The 16,549-nt window shown below is 39.8% G+C and overlaps 2 protein-coding genes across 8 annotated transcripts in view; one reads left to right on the top strand and one right to left on the bottom strand.

Moving 5' to 3' along the window:
* Positions 1 to 2,925: 2,925 nt before the first annotated feature.
* On the bottom strand, positions 2,926 to 8,786 carry PTRH2 (peptidyl-tRNA hydrolase 2). The gene is made up of 2 exons (XM_035026717.1): positions 8,639 to 8,786; positions 2,926 to 3,547 (listed from the first exon to the last, which is right to left on the bottom strand). Exon 2 carries the CDS (start codon positions 3,545 to 3,547, stop codon positions 3,008 to 3,010), a length of 540 nt encoding a protein of 179 aa, XP_034882608.1. The 5' UTR covers positions 8,639 to 8,786; the 3' UTR covers positions 2,926 to 3,007.
* A 140-nt stretch (positions 8,787 to 8,926) lies between these two features.
* VMP1 (vacuole membrane protein 1) overlaps positions 8,927 to 16,549 on the top strand; it is a 139,307-nt gene continuing 131,684 nt past the window's right edge. For 5 of the 7 annotated variants that reach the window (XM_035026713.1, XM_035026710.1, XM_035026712.1 and 2 more), the window contains exon 1: positions 8,927 to 9,025. The gene's annotated coding sequence lies outside the window, so the exon portion shown is untranslated. Of the gene's footprint in view, positions 9,030 to 9,069; positions 9,431 to 16,549 lie in introns of those variants that run through there. The other 2 variants (XM_035026708.1, XM_035026707.1) reach the window with 2 other exon arrangements.

Raw genomic sequence — 16,549 nt, 5'->3', positions numbered from 1 at the left:
AACACACTGACATGATCTCCAAGTAGGGCTGCTTGAATTTTCTGTAAATTGATTTAGTCATGCAGACATTCTCACACTAGTGGTTCTCAAACTTTAAGATCCTTTTGTACTCCTAAATTATTGAAGGTCCCAAAGAGCTTTAAATGGAATTGTAGGTGTTGATATTTACTGTATTAGTATTTAAAACAAATTTTTAAAATTCATTTAGGGGCGCCTAGGTGGCTCAGTCATTAAGCGTCTGCCTTCAGCTCAGGTCATGATCCCAGGGTCCTGGGATCGAGCCCCACATTGGGCTCCCTGCTCCACGGGAAGCCTGCTTCTCCCTCTCCCACTCCCCCTGCTTGTGTTCCCTCTCTTGCGGTGTCTCTCTCTGTCAAATAAATAAACAAAATCTTAAATTCATTAAATATAACTTAAACTCATTGCATGTTAAACAATTATGAATCAACCATATTGCTCAAAACGAGTGGTATTGCACTGTTTTTTGCAAGTCTCTAAAGTTCATCTTCACAGAGGATGCTGTATTCTCATGTTTGCTTCTATATTATATCAGTATATTCCATTTTTAAGTATGTGAAGAAAGTCTAGCCTCATGCAGATAATGTAATTAGGAAAGGAAAGGAGTACCTTTTGAGATACTTGTCGTTAGTTGAAATGTGGAATCTGAAACCGTTAACACTGAACTTTTTGTGATGTTATATTAAAAATCCATTAGTCTCTCTGAATGGATCTTTTACCCATGCATGAAAAGAATGAACTCCCAGGGATCATTGCTATGGTTATATCATGCATTGGTTATATGGAAAATACTGATTCACTAAGTTGTACAGGTCTTCTAAATATTGACAAGTGTCTTTAAAAAAATATTTGTGAGGAACACTGATATCATCAGAAAAGTCTTGGGAAAAAGTTTTGGGAAACTTGGGAGGAGAGGCAGAAGTTTTCCAGAATACTGTCAGTTGTTTTCCTTAAAATGATTGGGTCATTTAATTTATGAGGAAATATCTGCCAAACACCCAGGTGTGGATGGATAACTAGTTTGTCAGTTCTTTCAAGTAAAAATCTTCTATGACACATTTTTTTCAAGACAACATATTTCAGTGTGTACCAGAAGTGTTTAATATTACAGAGAATATTAAGACAAATAGAAATAGTCAAGGGTCAAATTTTATTTTTACTGCTTTATCAAGGACATTAAGTGACTTTTTTTTTTTTTTTTTTTTTTACCGTGAGTATAGGGCAGTGAAGTACTACTTACATAGGTAGGGTGCTCCTGTCTTGATTTGTGAAAGGTGCCAACAGTTTTACCCACCTTTGCAAATGTCAACACAGCAAAAAAAAGAAAAATGTCTTAGTATTATGAAAATAGTTTTGACCCCATGGAAGTATCTTAAGGACCCTATGGGCTCTGCAGAATATACCCTGAGAACTATAAGATTAAGCACCCTGTAAAATAAATACTAAATCCAGGTGAACTAGGAAATAAGCATAATGTATTTCCAGACTCACTAGAATTTGTGTACAGTTCATCCTAGTAGATGTACCATGATTTCTTACAGTTACTTGAGTCAGCCACAGCAGGCCATCCTGCTGGGAATGCACGGTCTTTGAACTTGGAGCCATCCGTCTCTGAGGCAAGCCTCAGAAATTACTGAGCTAGAATCATGCATTTACGATTGAGTTCTCATCTCAGTTACATGCTGTTGCATCACTTTTGAATCTAGTATAAACATTCTATTTAGAAGCACTGGCTACTGTGGCATCATTCACAGATGGAATTTCTCCTGTGCTGTCATGCCAGCATAAACTCTATAAAATTGACTAAATATTAGAAACTAAGACTGGCTGCAGTAATCTTTAGTGTTCTGCCCAGACTCCACTGACCTTAGAACTTTAAGTTGTGTTATCGTGCTGCTTATGTTGAAGTTAAATGCTAACTAATGCTAACTGTTGAAGTTAACCATGAAGAGTTGGAGCTACTTAACGTGCATCTGTTAACCAAAATTCTCTCTGGCATCATCACTTCTTAGGGATATACTCAATTTAGAAATACTGTCAGGATCCCCTCTAAAAGGCTTTCCTACACGAAGCTATAGCTTTTGGGAACTGGGACCTCCTTCATATTCTGGGCAGCTGGTATAATAGTAATTACTGGAATTATGTCATGATGCATATAAAGATCAAAAGGGAAATAAAGGTGCCCTTAATAATTGGTTCCTTAAATTCTAGGGTAAAGAAACAGTAGGATGTTGGGATGACACACTACATTAACTCCACAATTACTGTAAATTCTTATGTGGGCCCAGTAATACCTTCAAAGTCCATACAAGTCACTTTACAAGTTTTTCAAGGCCTTTGCTATTAGGAAAGTTGGGGGAAGTAAAAGGAATTTTTATAGGCCATGATGTAGAAGCACTGCGGAGAACCTTCGGCCAGTGTGGGTCAGGGAACATGAAGTACTGCACAGGTGGATTATATCAACTGCTATAAAACCTCAATTTTGAGACAAAAAAAATCCAGGTTAGATTGTAAACCCATTGTGTGGGGTTACACCATGATCTGTTAATGTTGGCTATCACTCATCCGAAAAGTGATGGCAGGAAAACTATAGTTTGCATCCAGTGAGAATACCCTTGAACCCTAGCCCTTCAAGGGGGTACAGCAACACTGTTTTGGGGAATAAGAGCTATTTAACACATAGGGACCCAACTATGCAGAGGAAATGCTCCCCCGCCTCCCCCTGCCCTTGTAACCCAATCTTGTGACCAGTTTCTCTCAAACATTTTTTGTTTCAGCAGCTATCACTTGAACCATCAGGATCATTTAACCAACTTTTTTTTTTTTTTAAGCCCAAGATAACTAACTGAGCCAAGTACGTGATAGAACGTGGAAACGGATTTTCATCTCAAAAATACTTAAGCTGGATGGGGGGAGAAATTCAGCTTTTATTGTTAGAATTTAACAGTTTCAAAGCACATCTTGGTGGGACCATCATACAGAATTCCACCTAGTAAAGTTTTAGGTGGCCAGTGACCTTGTCAATTAGATCTGCTGGTCCTGGCCCAATTCCCAGCACAGTTCTAGAACCTGGTGCAATCTGAGTACGTCCAGCATCTTGGATTAAACTTACAGTCAGTCCTAGCATTTTCGCATGGGTCAATAATTCAACCAGAGTTTCTTCATCAGGGGCTTTGACCACCACTTTGGGCTGGCCACAGTATTCCCATTGTTTGAGCAATTCAGGGTTTCTCCTTTGAATTTGCTTGTAGGCAGAAACAGCAGCATGAGAGCACTGGGCAGCCACCTTCCCTTTTCCCATCTTTAAGTCATTTCGAACCACAAGAATCATTTTGCACTCCCCACTCTCTCCTAAGATGCTTGCTTCACTTCCGGTCTCTGTGTCTGTCTCGCTCAGTGAGCTTTTGGGGATCATCCCAAAGCGTACACGGAGGCCCCAGCCCAGGCACATGCCACATGCAACTCCAGCAGCCAAGCTAAGTGCACCAGGATGAGCCAAATATTCCATCACCAAGGATCTGGAGAGCATCTTAAAGGAAAGGAAAAAAGTTATCACTACATAGCAGTGAAAAGATACAGGCTTATCAGACAAGACACCTTGACAATATATATAAGCAACAACATTTTAAAACTATATGAGGTCATCCAGAAAAAAAGCAAAATATATTTTGGATCTTAATGTACTGTTTTTTTCTCCCCCGTGTTTTCTAAAAGATTGAAGAATACAGGTAAAGCAGTTTAGGTCATTTTGAATCTCAACATAAGGATTATCTATCTTGTTCTTGGATACAATAAAGCTTTGTTGCTCAGTGTTCCCTAAGTCTTGTAGAGGAAGGAAATACTCCATTTCACCAAGCTGTCTAAAGGACCCAAGGAAACCAAGAATAATTCATCCCTTCTCTGGAATACAGTGCTCATCTAATTGTGTCTTCATAATCCAGTGGTTCTCAATGGGGACGGTACCAACTGCTCAGAGAAGTTTCTGGCTGTCACAACAACGGACCTGGAGTGAGGTGCACTGCTGACATTTACTAGACCTCAGCATGGAATGCCAAAAGTCTTACGAAGTGAAGATTTGTCCCACTGGAAATTATAGGTGAAAAATGATTAATATCTGAGACTAGAACCCAACTTCATTATACATATGGACACAAAGTATTTTTTGCATAGTTGTAATATACACTGAGTTTACCAGAAGTATAACTGTCATATAAAACAAAGGAAGATCATCCTTTATCCTTTTTATTTTAGAAATTCCCGTTCCCTCAGCAAGGCTGTTGATGGTATTTGGGTCACCAATAAAACACCTATATCAGTCTACATTTGAAGCTGTTGGACTCAATGCTTCCGTGTATAGGCACAAACAGCTATCAGTTTCTTCTTCTAGTGGAAGAGTAAGCATTTATATACTGAAATACATGGGGCCACCATATTTGTAGTGCTGACACGTAATAACCTTGATTATGCATTGCATAATCTACATGGCACAGACGGCAGTCAAATTTCCTTTTCTCATTTATGTTAAAATTAGGACATTAATGTTTTTGAAACTGCCTGGTTGGCTCAGTCGGTGGAGCATGTGCCTCTTGATCTCAGGGTTGTGGGTTCAAGCTCCACACTGGGTGTAGCGATTACTTAAAAATAACTTAAAATTTTAAAAAATAAATGAGGATAGCATAGGAGATGTTAAATTTTTTGAGATAAAATCCACATACTACAAAATCTACCTTTTTAAAGTGTATAATTTAGTACAATTTTTAAAAATATATCCACAAGGTTGTGCAACCATCACCACTATCTAATCCCAGAACATATTCAGTGCCTCAGAAAGAAACCTCTATACCCATTAGCAGCCGCTTCCTATTTTCTCCACTCCTGGGCCCCTGGCAATCACTAATCTACACTTTGCCTATTCTGGACATTCATATAAATCAAACCATACAACATGTAGCCTTTTGTTTCAAGCTTCTATCACTTAGCATGTTTTCAAGGTTCATCCATGTAGAGGCAGGTATCAGTACACTTCATTCCCATGTTCTTAATGCTGCTCTATTTTGCCTTTCCCAATAGTCTAGATGAGGTGATAGTCACTTAGACAAGAGAAGTGTCAGTGAAAAAGGAAACAAGTGGCCAAGGCACATATGTATGATCTAGTGACTCACTGGAGGTCTGGTGATAAAAGAAAGGGAGAAGTTTAGAATGACCTGGATTTGAACAAATGGAGAACAGAGGTACTATTTACTGATGAAGAGGATTTTTGTGAAGTAGCAGGTTTGAAAGTAAAAGATACTGAAATCAGTTTAGGATATATTACACTTGGTTTGACCAAAAGACATCCTGGTTAGAGATGTCCAGCAACAATAAAAAAGGATATACCATCTTAAAGGTCAGATGATAAGCCTAGGCCAGAAATACAGATTTAAGAAAACAACATATATCTGAAGTTACTGAAGTGATGAAAGTGGTTGGGCCACTGGGACAAGTATACAGAGTGAAGGAAGGGCTAAAACAGAATCCTAAAGAAATGAACATTGAGGGATCAAAAGAGAGTGACATGGAGTGGCCAGAGGTAAGAGGGTCACACACGTTAAGTTGTCAGTACCCAGTTTCATTCCTTTCACTGGTTTGACATCTGGTGACAGGGCTGTACTGACATAGTACTTTATGGCTTTAGATGCCTTTGCAGTCAGAAAAAAATATATTAAATTCTTATTAGAACCTACATTATCTCATGATGCATCTATCATTTACTACATGAGGTTTACATGTCAGCAGGACTTCTCTCTGATAATCTAACTAGACTCCAAAATGAACAAAAATTCAATTACATAAAAATTATATATATATAACCTCCATGTCAACAATCAGAAGGATCTTCCCCACCAACTTCTAGGTTGTAAAGTAACCAAATATCCTATATACCAGATTCAGGTATTATCTGGAGAAGGGAACTGCATATAGAGGACCTATTACGTGTTGCATAAATTACTAAACCCTTTACTTCCATTATGGCTGTTGTGAAAATAAGAAAAAAGACATAAGCCTCATATTAAAGACAAGAAAAATAAGGATCAGGGGCGCCTGGGTGTCTCAGTCATTAAGTGTCTGCCTTTGGCTCAGGTCATGATCCCAGGGTCCTCAGATCGAGCCCCGCATGGGGCTCCCTGCTCGGCAGGAAGCCTGCTTCTCCCTCTCCCACTCCCCCTGCTTGTGTTCCCTCTCTCTGTGTCAAATAAATAAATAAATAAATCTAAAAAAAAAAGAAAAATAAGGATCCAACAGAGAAGCTGCTTATCCGCAGTAACATAACTAGCAAAAGTGGTATAAAAGATACTCATCTAGAGATCATGACAGAAAACTTCTCATCTTCTTAACTTTATCTAAAAACATATACCAGTAAGAGTCAGCAAAAACCGAAAGCAGAAAAAGTTCCAGAAATTACCAAGTTTACTGCTTCTGTACCATTTCATGAGGTCTCTAACATGTTAATCCTAACATCTTTATTCTTTAGGATGTTCTAATCTCCTATCAGCCTGATCACATTATCATCTAACTCCAAAAGGTGTTTCAGCCTGTCCCCCTACTTCCACTACAAACATATCAATAAACCCAGTGCTCCCCTCCTGAACCACACTCTACCCATTAATCCCACTCCACCGGCCTTTCCAACCTAAAAAAAAAACCTTTCCAAAATCCTCTTTGACCCTTAAACCACTGCCTGACTTTCCCTCTTCCCTTTACCTCTAAACTTCTTTAATTACCTGCTTCCCTTCCCCACTCAATTGAAATTGCTAAGGCATTAGATACTTGCTAATTGCCAAATAGAGTTGCCTTTTAGGCCTCATCTTGAGCTTTCCCCACAACTCACTGATAATTTTTCTTTAAACTTTCCTCCCTAAAATTCTTTAATCTGTCACCCTATCTTTCTGATAGGTTTTTTCCAATCTCCTCTAGCTCTATGTCCTGTTCACCCCCTATGTACATAATTACCCCTGCTTAACATTTGGACGCCCTTTCAGTCTATACCTACATTGTCCAATATAGTAGCCATCAGTCAAACATAGTTATCTAAACTTAATTAAAACTAAATAAAAATTCAGTTCTTCAGTTGCACTGAGCCACATTTCAAGTGCTCAACAGCTCAACAACTTAAAAGTGGCTAGCGGGCCACTCTATTAAGATCTAGAACATTTCCATGAAGTTTCTTTTGGACAGTGATGGTCTATATACTCTCTTTCCATTCAATCGATACTTATGGAGGGCCTGTTGTGTACCAGGCACTGTTCTGGATCCTAAAGATAGAGCACTGAGCAAAACAAAGTCCCACTCTTAATAGAGCTGACATCTAGGAGAGAGAGACAATCTCATTTATTCTCAAACTGTCATATGCTGAGGACTCCTAAAGTCTCTCCTGGTCTCGAATCTTGAATTTCCAGCTTCTGCTAGAGTACTATGAAGTTTTCTACTCCTCGTCCTAAACTGAACTCAGTATCTTCCTTTCCCTCTCAAACTTCTGTATTCTTGATTTCTGAGTAACCCTGGACTTTTTCTCCTCTGTCCTACCACATACAGTTACCAAACCTTGTTGAATTTATCTGTGTTAAACCTATCTCCTTACCTTTACTACCAGTGCCCTGATGATCTCTTAGCCTCAAACCTCCAAAATTAACTTCTCCAACTGATCTTTCCACATTTTCTTCATGCATGTCCTAGTTCACTCTAGTCCTCTGGCATTAAAATTATACTTCTAAAGCACAAATTTGATCCTGTAATTTCCCAGCTCAAAAACCACCAGATAAACGCCTAAAGAATAAAACAAATCCCTTAGCACGAATTCAAAGCACTACACAATTTGTTTACAACCTACTTTACCCTTCTAACATACTCTCCTGCTACATACTGTACTCTCCAGCCACACCAAATTACTGGGTCCCTTCAAGAAGCAATCTCTCCCCAAAAATTATTTTCTATTTTTCTCCACTTAAATACACAAACACAAGTTTGAATCAGCCACGAAGGCGTGATTCAAATGACACCTTCTCTAAAGTCTTTATCATCCCCCAATCTTAATTATTTACTCTACAGAACTGTAGCAATTACACATAACTACTGCACATCATATTCTCAGCGTCTAGTGCCGGTGGGGGGTGGGGTGGTGGTGGTGGTATCACGTTAAAGGATTAAATATTTCTCTGAACATTTTGTCTGTGTTACACAGAGACACATTTTTCGGTCATATTCGTGGAAACTTTTCTTTCCTCGCAGGACTCAACAACTTCATACGCTGTGGGTATTCAGTAAGTAAGTACTTAACAGAATGTGAGGCCTGCGCGGTATTTTCTCACATTCGGAGAGCGCGCATCGATGCTGCCTGAATGGAGGAGTTGATGGGAACCAGAATTTCTGGGTCTTTCTCCTTCCCGGGATCTTGGTCCCTTTTTCCAAGGGACGACTGGCAGAACAGGAACAGTGGCTCCAGCGTCCACTTGGGCGGAGCAGTCTATGGGGAAGATGAAAGGCCGGGGGAGGAGGTATGGAATGAGGTGGGACGAAACATTCCAGGTGGAGAGAGAATGGAGAACGACATCCCTCTCCTGAGCCCTGTGAAGGGCTGACTTACCTAGAGAATCTCCCCACCGCCTCACTCGCGCCTTTGCGGTTTTTCTTTCGGGTAGTGAACACGCTTCTATCCCGCGAGTTATCTCTTCCGGGACTCCTGGATAAGTTCCGGATCAAGATCCGCGAAGAGAACAGTCATTCTTCCTCTCGCCCCGCCCACAGGTCCCGAACCTAAACCCGAGCTGAAATCCGGCGACGATCCACGGAGGTTCCAGAAATGAGAGAGGAACTTTTGTTTTTTGGAGGCGGACCCCGGAGGGCTGGGGGGTGGGGAACGGACCGGAAGTGACGCGCGCGAGTTCCGGTTGGCCGGACCCCAGCGGCGGTGTGAGAGTCGGTCGCGAGCCGCTTGCAGGATTCTGATCCGGAGAAGCCGGGGTCAGAGCGGGTAGGTAAGCCCCCGCGTGGAATTGGGGACGGAAGCCTAAGACTGTCCTCAGAGCTTGGCTTCTTCCGGAGCTCTCCCACTTAGACCATGCAGATCTGGGGCACCGTGATTTCGACTTCAAGCAGTGTTTCAGGGCGCTGCTGACTCCAGTGCCTCAGTCTGGCGGTAGCCAGGTTATATGGGACACCTCCTCATGGTTGGCTACCAGTGCAGTGAACCCATACACTGGATTTCTTACCATTCGCTCTCATTGTCGCGGACTTGGAAGCTGTTCTAAGCTCTGTACAGTACCCATCTTTTCCTGCCTGGGTGTTTAGGACCTCAGAGTAAACGGAGATCCTCCCTGCTGATGACCAAGCTGTTTCTCAGGACCTGTCAGTTTGACCTCCCAACCACTGACACATGGTAACACATGATACTAAACGTATTCGCTGCTAAACAAAATTCAGGCATGTAAGTGCCATCTAAAGCGTTGGTGGCCAAGGGAATGGGGCCTTCGCTCCGTTGGTTTTTGCAAAGACCCTTCGCGGATCTCCTCCTACTTTATGAAGAGTAGGGTTCTCTACCTCTTCCGAATCCCTGACCGCCCCCCGCCCCTTGTTGTTATATTAGAGTGGAGGTATTTGCAATAAAACGTGGAGGTCAGCTTAACCTCTAAACTTCCAAGAAGCCATAGGTGGCCCTGTGTCACACTAAGATAACTTAATGACCTCCAGTAGGTTTAAACTATTATCTTTTGTTTTTCTGCAAATCCATGCAAAAATCTCTTATAGGTTCTGGCACTGTTTATCTATCATGGCAAGACGGCTCCTTTTCCTAACTTTAATGTCTTTCAATTCTCCTTTGGGGCTGATGGCAGAAATTTTGTAGACAGACTACACTGATTTTTTGGAGAAATGTGTACAAGTGTTTCTGGTGTTGTAATGATATAGAATTTAATGTTCTGACAGCTATTGCCTATTAATTGTGTTATGAGCTGTGATTTTAGTTGTGTATTTTTAGCATAAATGATAGTAAGAAATTATTTATTAGGCAACATTTTATGAATTCTAGAATGTGTTTTTATTGACCTTTGGAAGAAGGATGGTGGTACCTAGATAAATGTGGCCGATTTGTATGGGTGTGAAATGACTCTATAGTAGAAATCTTTTATATTTTACTTCTTTGCCTATATTATTTTAAAACACTAAAGCTTTTTTTTTCCCCTTTGAGGTATATATCCTACTTGATTAATACAGTTTAATTTCTGTGACTTACATTCCAGAATAAATATTGGTAGGTTACCTAACTTTCTGAGCTGGTCTGGATTGTGTTGATAAAATACTGCTTACTTATTTCATAGGATTGTCACAGTGATTAAGTGAGATAGTAAATGGGAAATCACTGTAGAAATGAAAATCCGGTGGTGTCAGTTTACTCTGAAAGCTGGAAATATATCAGTGCAGAATTCTGTTGCTTGTATCATTTCACAGTTTGATGTTTTATATTAAGTGTGCTATTTATCTGAAAATATCACACACTTTTTTTTTTTTAAGATTTTATTTATTTATTTGAGAGAGAGAGAATGAGAGAGAGAGAGAGAGAGCACATGAGAGGGGGGAGGGTCAGAGGCAGAAGCAGACTCCCTGCCGAGCAGGGAGCCCGATGCGGGACTCGATCCAGGGACTCCAGGATCATGACCTGAGCCGAAGGCAGTCGCTCAACCAACTGAGCCACCCAGGCACCCCTCACACACTTTTCTGAGATGATCTTTGCCCTACTTTTGAACCCAATAAAAGCTATCTAGGAATAGTTTGATACTGTAACCCATTGAATTAGTCACTGTGGTTAATAAGTCGGTGACTGGAAAATGAGTATAGTTTTGCATTTGGGAGTTTAAATCTGATCTTTCTTGGTCATCTTGTATTGTCACTTAAGAATTTCCAAGTACAGAGGAAGGTGAAGTTTTTGGTGCTTATATATGGTTAACTAAAGGTTAAAAGTAGCCTTACTTTATTAAGTAAAAAAACTATCATTTTACCGAAACCCACTGAAAGCAATATTTAGAATTAAAAGCAACCTCTGTGAACATATCGTTATAGTCTTCCCCAGAAACAATCAGTAATTGGCTTGCCTGAGGTCATGTGGTTTAGGTAGTGCCAGAACCTGAACTGGAAATGAGGTCCCAAGTGTTCTTTCTGTTCTGCTAAGGTTGTCTCCAGGCATCTTTTTATGGTTTGGTAATATTTCCTGGTTTGCATGAAAATGATGTCTTTTATGTATTAAAGGGATTTATAGGTATACATTTTCCCCCCTTTTTAGCTGATTTATTCTTGTAAATTCTAGGAAAACAAAAACACTGTACTTGGCAAGATTTGCAGTGGAATGGAATAAGGAAGGGTAAAAGAAAATTCTGTTCTTCAGAACAGCTATTCTGAATTCATGCTTCATTACTATCAGATAACAAGGTGTCTTCTTTCTGACAAGTGGAAAAGAGAGTATCTTTGTTACACATGTCTCTACTGAATGAATGTTGTTGGTAATAGGTAGGAGGAAACTATTAATTTCTTTGTTCATGCTAAAAAAATTTCCCCAAACTGTTTATAATTTTAATATTCTGTTATATTATCTATTAATCTGTAGAGTCATTTCTCTTTTTTATTCTGGGTAAATAGCCACTGTAGGAATAGTTAACTCTTTGTCTTGTTGCGAACCTTTTTGCTTCTACTGATTTCACAAAACCTGTTTAGTCTTTCCCCGTTTTTGGAGATCAGAGGGCTAGATACTTACTATCACTGCTCTTTTGCCTAGTGCTCTTTGTTGGTGTCTCTCTCTCTCTCTTTGGTATAGAAATAAACGCCAGATTAGAGAATCTTTACTAACCTCAGAAACAAATTGGATGAGTTAAGTGATAATTTGTTTGTTGTTGTATTAGTTAATAATCTACCTTCACAGACTTGCAAACATTTTGAGGGGTAAACTTTTAAAGAGTTTATTGCTTCAAGAAACTCTGTTTGGGAAGCAACTTTGTATAGGATTTGCCAAACTGATATTATATATTATGTAAACCCTCTGTAAAGCTCATTTAAAAATATGCTCCTTGAAGGTTTTGGAAATTTGAACAGGAGATACTTGTCTGTGTCAGATAAGATTAAGGCATTTAAAGCTTAAGGCATTTTTAAATTAAGCAAGGGCAACCCACTGAGTAATCCTATCCCAGCTTAATGGTAATTGCTGAAGAGTTTGTCGGTATCCAAAGATACATAGTCTTTTCAGTAGTGTATTGTGATGTTTTCTCTTGTTCTTGAAGTTCTTTAATAATAAGCTTGGTCTTTATAGATTTTTTTGGAAGGACTAGGTAGATAGTGTTAAGAGCCAGGGCCAAAAAGCTAGATTGCCTTGTTTCCAATTCCAGCTCTTACTACTGTGCAACCCTTTGGCTAGTTACTTCACCTCTTGCCATCTCAGTTTCCTCGTAGACAGTGAAGTCAGTACCTTTACTCTTAGGGTTAAATGAATAGATTTAAGTAAAGCATTTAGAATGGCATATAGTTAACCATGACTGTTATCATTGTTACCATCCAGTAGCCTGCTGAGCAGTTGCTAAGAGAAAACTCTTTCCCAATCCTCTTTGAAAGCATGTCTTTTCACTGCTGCTTACTTGATCATTGTTTGCTCAGTATTTTTGTTTTGTTTTGTTTCAAGTTTTTATTTAAATTCTAGTTAACATACAGGGTAATATTGGTTTCAGGAGTAGAATTTAGTGATTCATCACTTACATTTGGTGTTCATCACAAGTGCCCTCCTCAATGCCCATCACTCATTTAGCCCATCCCCCGCCCACCTCCCTCCATCAACCCTCAGTTTGTTCTCTATAGTTGAGTCTCTTATATTTTGTTTCCCTCTCTTTTTTCCCCTTCCCTTTGTTCATCTGTTTTGTTTCTTAAATTCCACATATGAGTGAAATCATATGGTATTTGTCTTTCTCTGACTGACTTATTTCACTTAGCATAATACACTCTAGCTCCACCCATGTCGTTGCAAATGACAAGATTTCATTCTTTTTGGTGGCTGAGTAATATTCCGTGTGTGTGTGTGTGTGTGTGTGTACACACACCACATCTTTATCCATCAGTTGATGGACATTTGGGCTGTTTCCATAATTTGGCTATTGTTGCCGCTATAAACATCAGGGTGCATGTTGTTTGCTCAGTATTAATGAAGGTTCAGTAAATAAATATGTATACATTTCATTGTGTGTATATTTCACAACATATGTGAGATTCTTTTAAAAAATGTATTTCTGTAGGCTCTTCTCTCAACCTTTTTGTGTTATTGTTAATAGTTTATTTGTGTAAGTCATAACAATTTGAGATTGAAATTGGAGAATTTGATGTTTAATGATATCTTCTAGCACTTTCTTTGCATGGGAAGATTATTCTGCAATGACATCTTTTGCCATATCTGTTCATTCATCCAGTCAGTGAGCAAAAATCTTGTATCTTGGTCTTTTACCAGGTTTTGGGGAAAACAGTGGGAAGCAGAGACAAACATATTTTAGTTGGGAGCCTGATAGAGAAACAGGTATTTCAGTCGGGAGCCTAACAGAGAAAAAAGTAAATACAGAAATAAAAGAATAAACACAGTGTAATAAATATTATGAAGTAAACAAGGGTCTGAGAGAGAGTTAATGTGGATATGTGCCTGTTCCACAGTATATCTGGAATATAGCGACATGAAATGAGGTAGGAAACATACTCATGGTCCAGATTATATAGAGCTTTGCAGGCCATGGAAATGAATTTGGATTTGATTTTGAGTGTAGTAGGAAGTCCTTCTACAGTTTCAAGTAGGGGAGTCATAGGATTTATAAGAAGTCCACTCTTGTTTATATGTGAAGGATGAATTGAAGGGGACAAGAATAAAAATGGAAAGAGAAGTTAGGAGTCCATGGCAGTAGTCTACGTGAGAGATGAAGATGGCCTGGACCAAAAAGTGGAGAGCTGTAGGTGGATACTAAATATATTTGGAATAGGACTGGGTCCTGGATTAGATGTGAGGAGTAAGGAAATGAGAGGAGTCAGGGATGATTGTGCTTCTGGATTTAGTAACTGGGTGGATGGCTGTGCCAAGCACTGGGAGAGGGAAGATTTGGGGAGGACCAGGTTTGTTACAAGAAGGGGGATGGGAATGAGGAAGAAAGAACATGTTACATTTGAGATGTTTAGCAATCATCCAAATGTGCTCTTAGGTGTACAGATCTAGAGATCAGGACCAGAAATACGAGTTCAGGCTAGGATTTTAAACTACAGAACCAGAAAAATCACTTGGAGAGACAGAGAAAAGGAGAGGGCCCAGGTCAGGTAAAGAGAACTGACAAAAGGGGGCCAAGGAGTGTTTGAAGAAAGAATTGTCGGAGGGATGCCTGGGTGGCTCAGTCCGTTAAGTGTCTTGCCTTCAGCTCAGGTCATGATCCCAGGACCCTGGGATCGAGACCTGCGTTGGGCTCCCTGCTTCTCCCTCTACCTGCTGTTCCCCCTGCTTGTGCTTTGTCTCTCTCTCTCTGACAAATAAATAAAAAATCTTAAAAAAAAAAAAAAAAGAATGATCAGATACACAAAACTAATAAAAGTGGTTATATCTAGCAGGGAATGTACTAGATGAGGGACAGAGGGGAACGAGATTTTTCTCTTTTTTTCATGTATATACACATATATATATTTGTATATGTGTATAATATATATATATAAAGCATGTGAAAGTTTTTACTTATTCAGAATTCTTTTAAGAAAGGGTCAGCTCTGGGACGCCTGGGTGGCTCAGTCAGTTAAGCGTCTGCCTTTGGCTGAGGTCATGATCCCAGGGTCCTGGGATCAAGTTCCGCATCAGGCTCAGTCCCTTGCTCAGCAGAGAGCCTGCTTCTCCCTCTGCCTGCAGCTCCCCCTGCTTGACAAATAAATAAAATCTTTTTAAAAAAATAAAAATAGAAAATAAAAGCAAGGGCCAGCTTTGTTAAATCTTTTTTTTTTTTTTTTTTTAAGATTTTACTTATTTATTTGACAGAGAGACACAGCGAGAGAGGGAACACAAGCAGGGGGAGTGGGAGAGGGAGAAGCAGGCTTCCCAGCGGGAACCTGATGCGGGGCTTGAACCCAGGACCCTGGGGCCATGACCTGAGCCGAAGGCAGATGCTTAACGACTGAGCCACCCAGGCGCCCCAGTCAATTCTTGCTCTATGGTCTAAATGAGACCAAAGTCCAGTGAAGTTAAAATCGATGATCTGACTAACCACTTCCTTATTGAGTCTGGTTCCTTCCAGAAACTTTCAAGTCTCCACATTGCAAAAAGCATTTAATCAAAGAGAATATACAAGGTTCTTCTGCCCCTTATTAGTTTTTAAGATCTGTTTATAGGAGATTTTAGTACAGCTTCAGTGGGACGGAAGAATTTTCTTTAATTTTTTATTAAATAATCATAAGGATGTCTCTAGGATCTCTGTATCTGCAAAAGTCTTATTTTTAGAAATTTAAATATTTGACGGGCCGCCTGAGCAGCTCAGTCGGGTAAGCGTTTGCCTTTGGCTCTCATCCTGATTTCCAGTTCCTAGGATTGAGCCCCCCCCCCCCCCCGCCCCCAGGCTTCCCTGCTCAGCAGGGAGTCTGCTTCTCACTTTCTTTCTCTCTCTCCCTCCTCCTCCCTATCCCTCGTTTTTTTTCTCTCTCTCAAATAAATAAATAAAAGCTTTCTTTAAAAAAGAAATTTAAATATTTGAATTTATCAGTACCTTAATAACTATTGGTAAGTGATGCATCTCAAAGTATGCCTAGCAGATAGTATGTACGCAGTAAATACTTGTTAAATGAGTAAATGAAAATCCATTTTCACTGCTATATAAAATTTCATTGTATAATTGTATGCCAGTTTATTTGTTCTTCTGACAATGGACATTTGAGTTGTTAGAGCTTTTGCTATTAAGACTGGTGTTGCTAAAAATATTACTGTACATATCAACTCTTCACATGTGCAAGAGGTTCTTTTTTTTTTTAAAGATTTTATTTATTTATTTGAGACAGAGAGAATGAGAGACAGAGAGCATGAGAGGGAGGAGGGTCAGAGGGAGAAGCAGACTCCCTGCCGAGCAGGGAGCCCGATGCGGGACTCGATCCCGGGACTCCAGGATCATGACCTGAGCCGAAGGCAGTCGCTTAACCAACTGAGCCACCCAGGCGCCCCGCAAGAGGTTCTTTTGGCTATATGTTTAGGCATAGAATTGCTAGCAAGAGTATACCAGTATTCAGCTTTTTACAAGTTGTCTTCCTAACTTTGCTATTGTCTTAATTTCTGCTGAAAGAATCCATGTAAAGAATGGTGTGGTGGATTATAAAATTGAGTGTTGAATTGCAAAATGGTCACATATTCTCATCATTGTATGCATACCCCTTTATAATGTGATTTTATTGTTACTCCACTCCTTGACTGTGTACTTGGCTATGTGACTCACTTTGACCAACAGGACATTAGCAAGTGTGACATAAGCAGAGACTT

This window comes from Mirounga leonina, unplaced genomic scaffold, assembly GCF_011800145.1.
Source record: "Mirounga leonina isolate KUSES-001 unplaced genomic scaffold, KU_Mleo_1.0 Mir_200, whole genome shotgun sequence".
In the NCBI taxonomy this organism is placed as follows: domain Eukaryota; kingdom Metazoa; phylum Chordata; class Mammalia; order Carnivora; family Phocidae; genus Mirounga; species Mirounga leonina.
Note: the sequence above shows the minus strand (reverse complement) of the source record. Positions and strands in the feature narration are given on the sequence as shown.

What these genes read in the sequence shown, in the direction of transcription:
- PTRH2 (XM_035026717.1), bottom strand. Translation starts at nt 3,547, where the DNA reads ATGCTCTCCAGATCCTTGGTGATGGAATATTTGGCTCATCCTGGTGCA.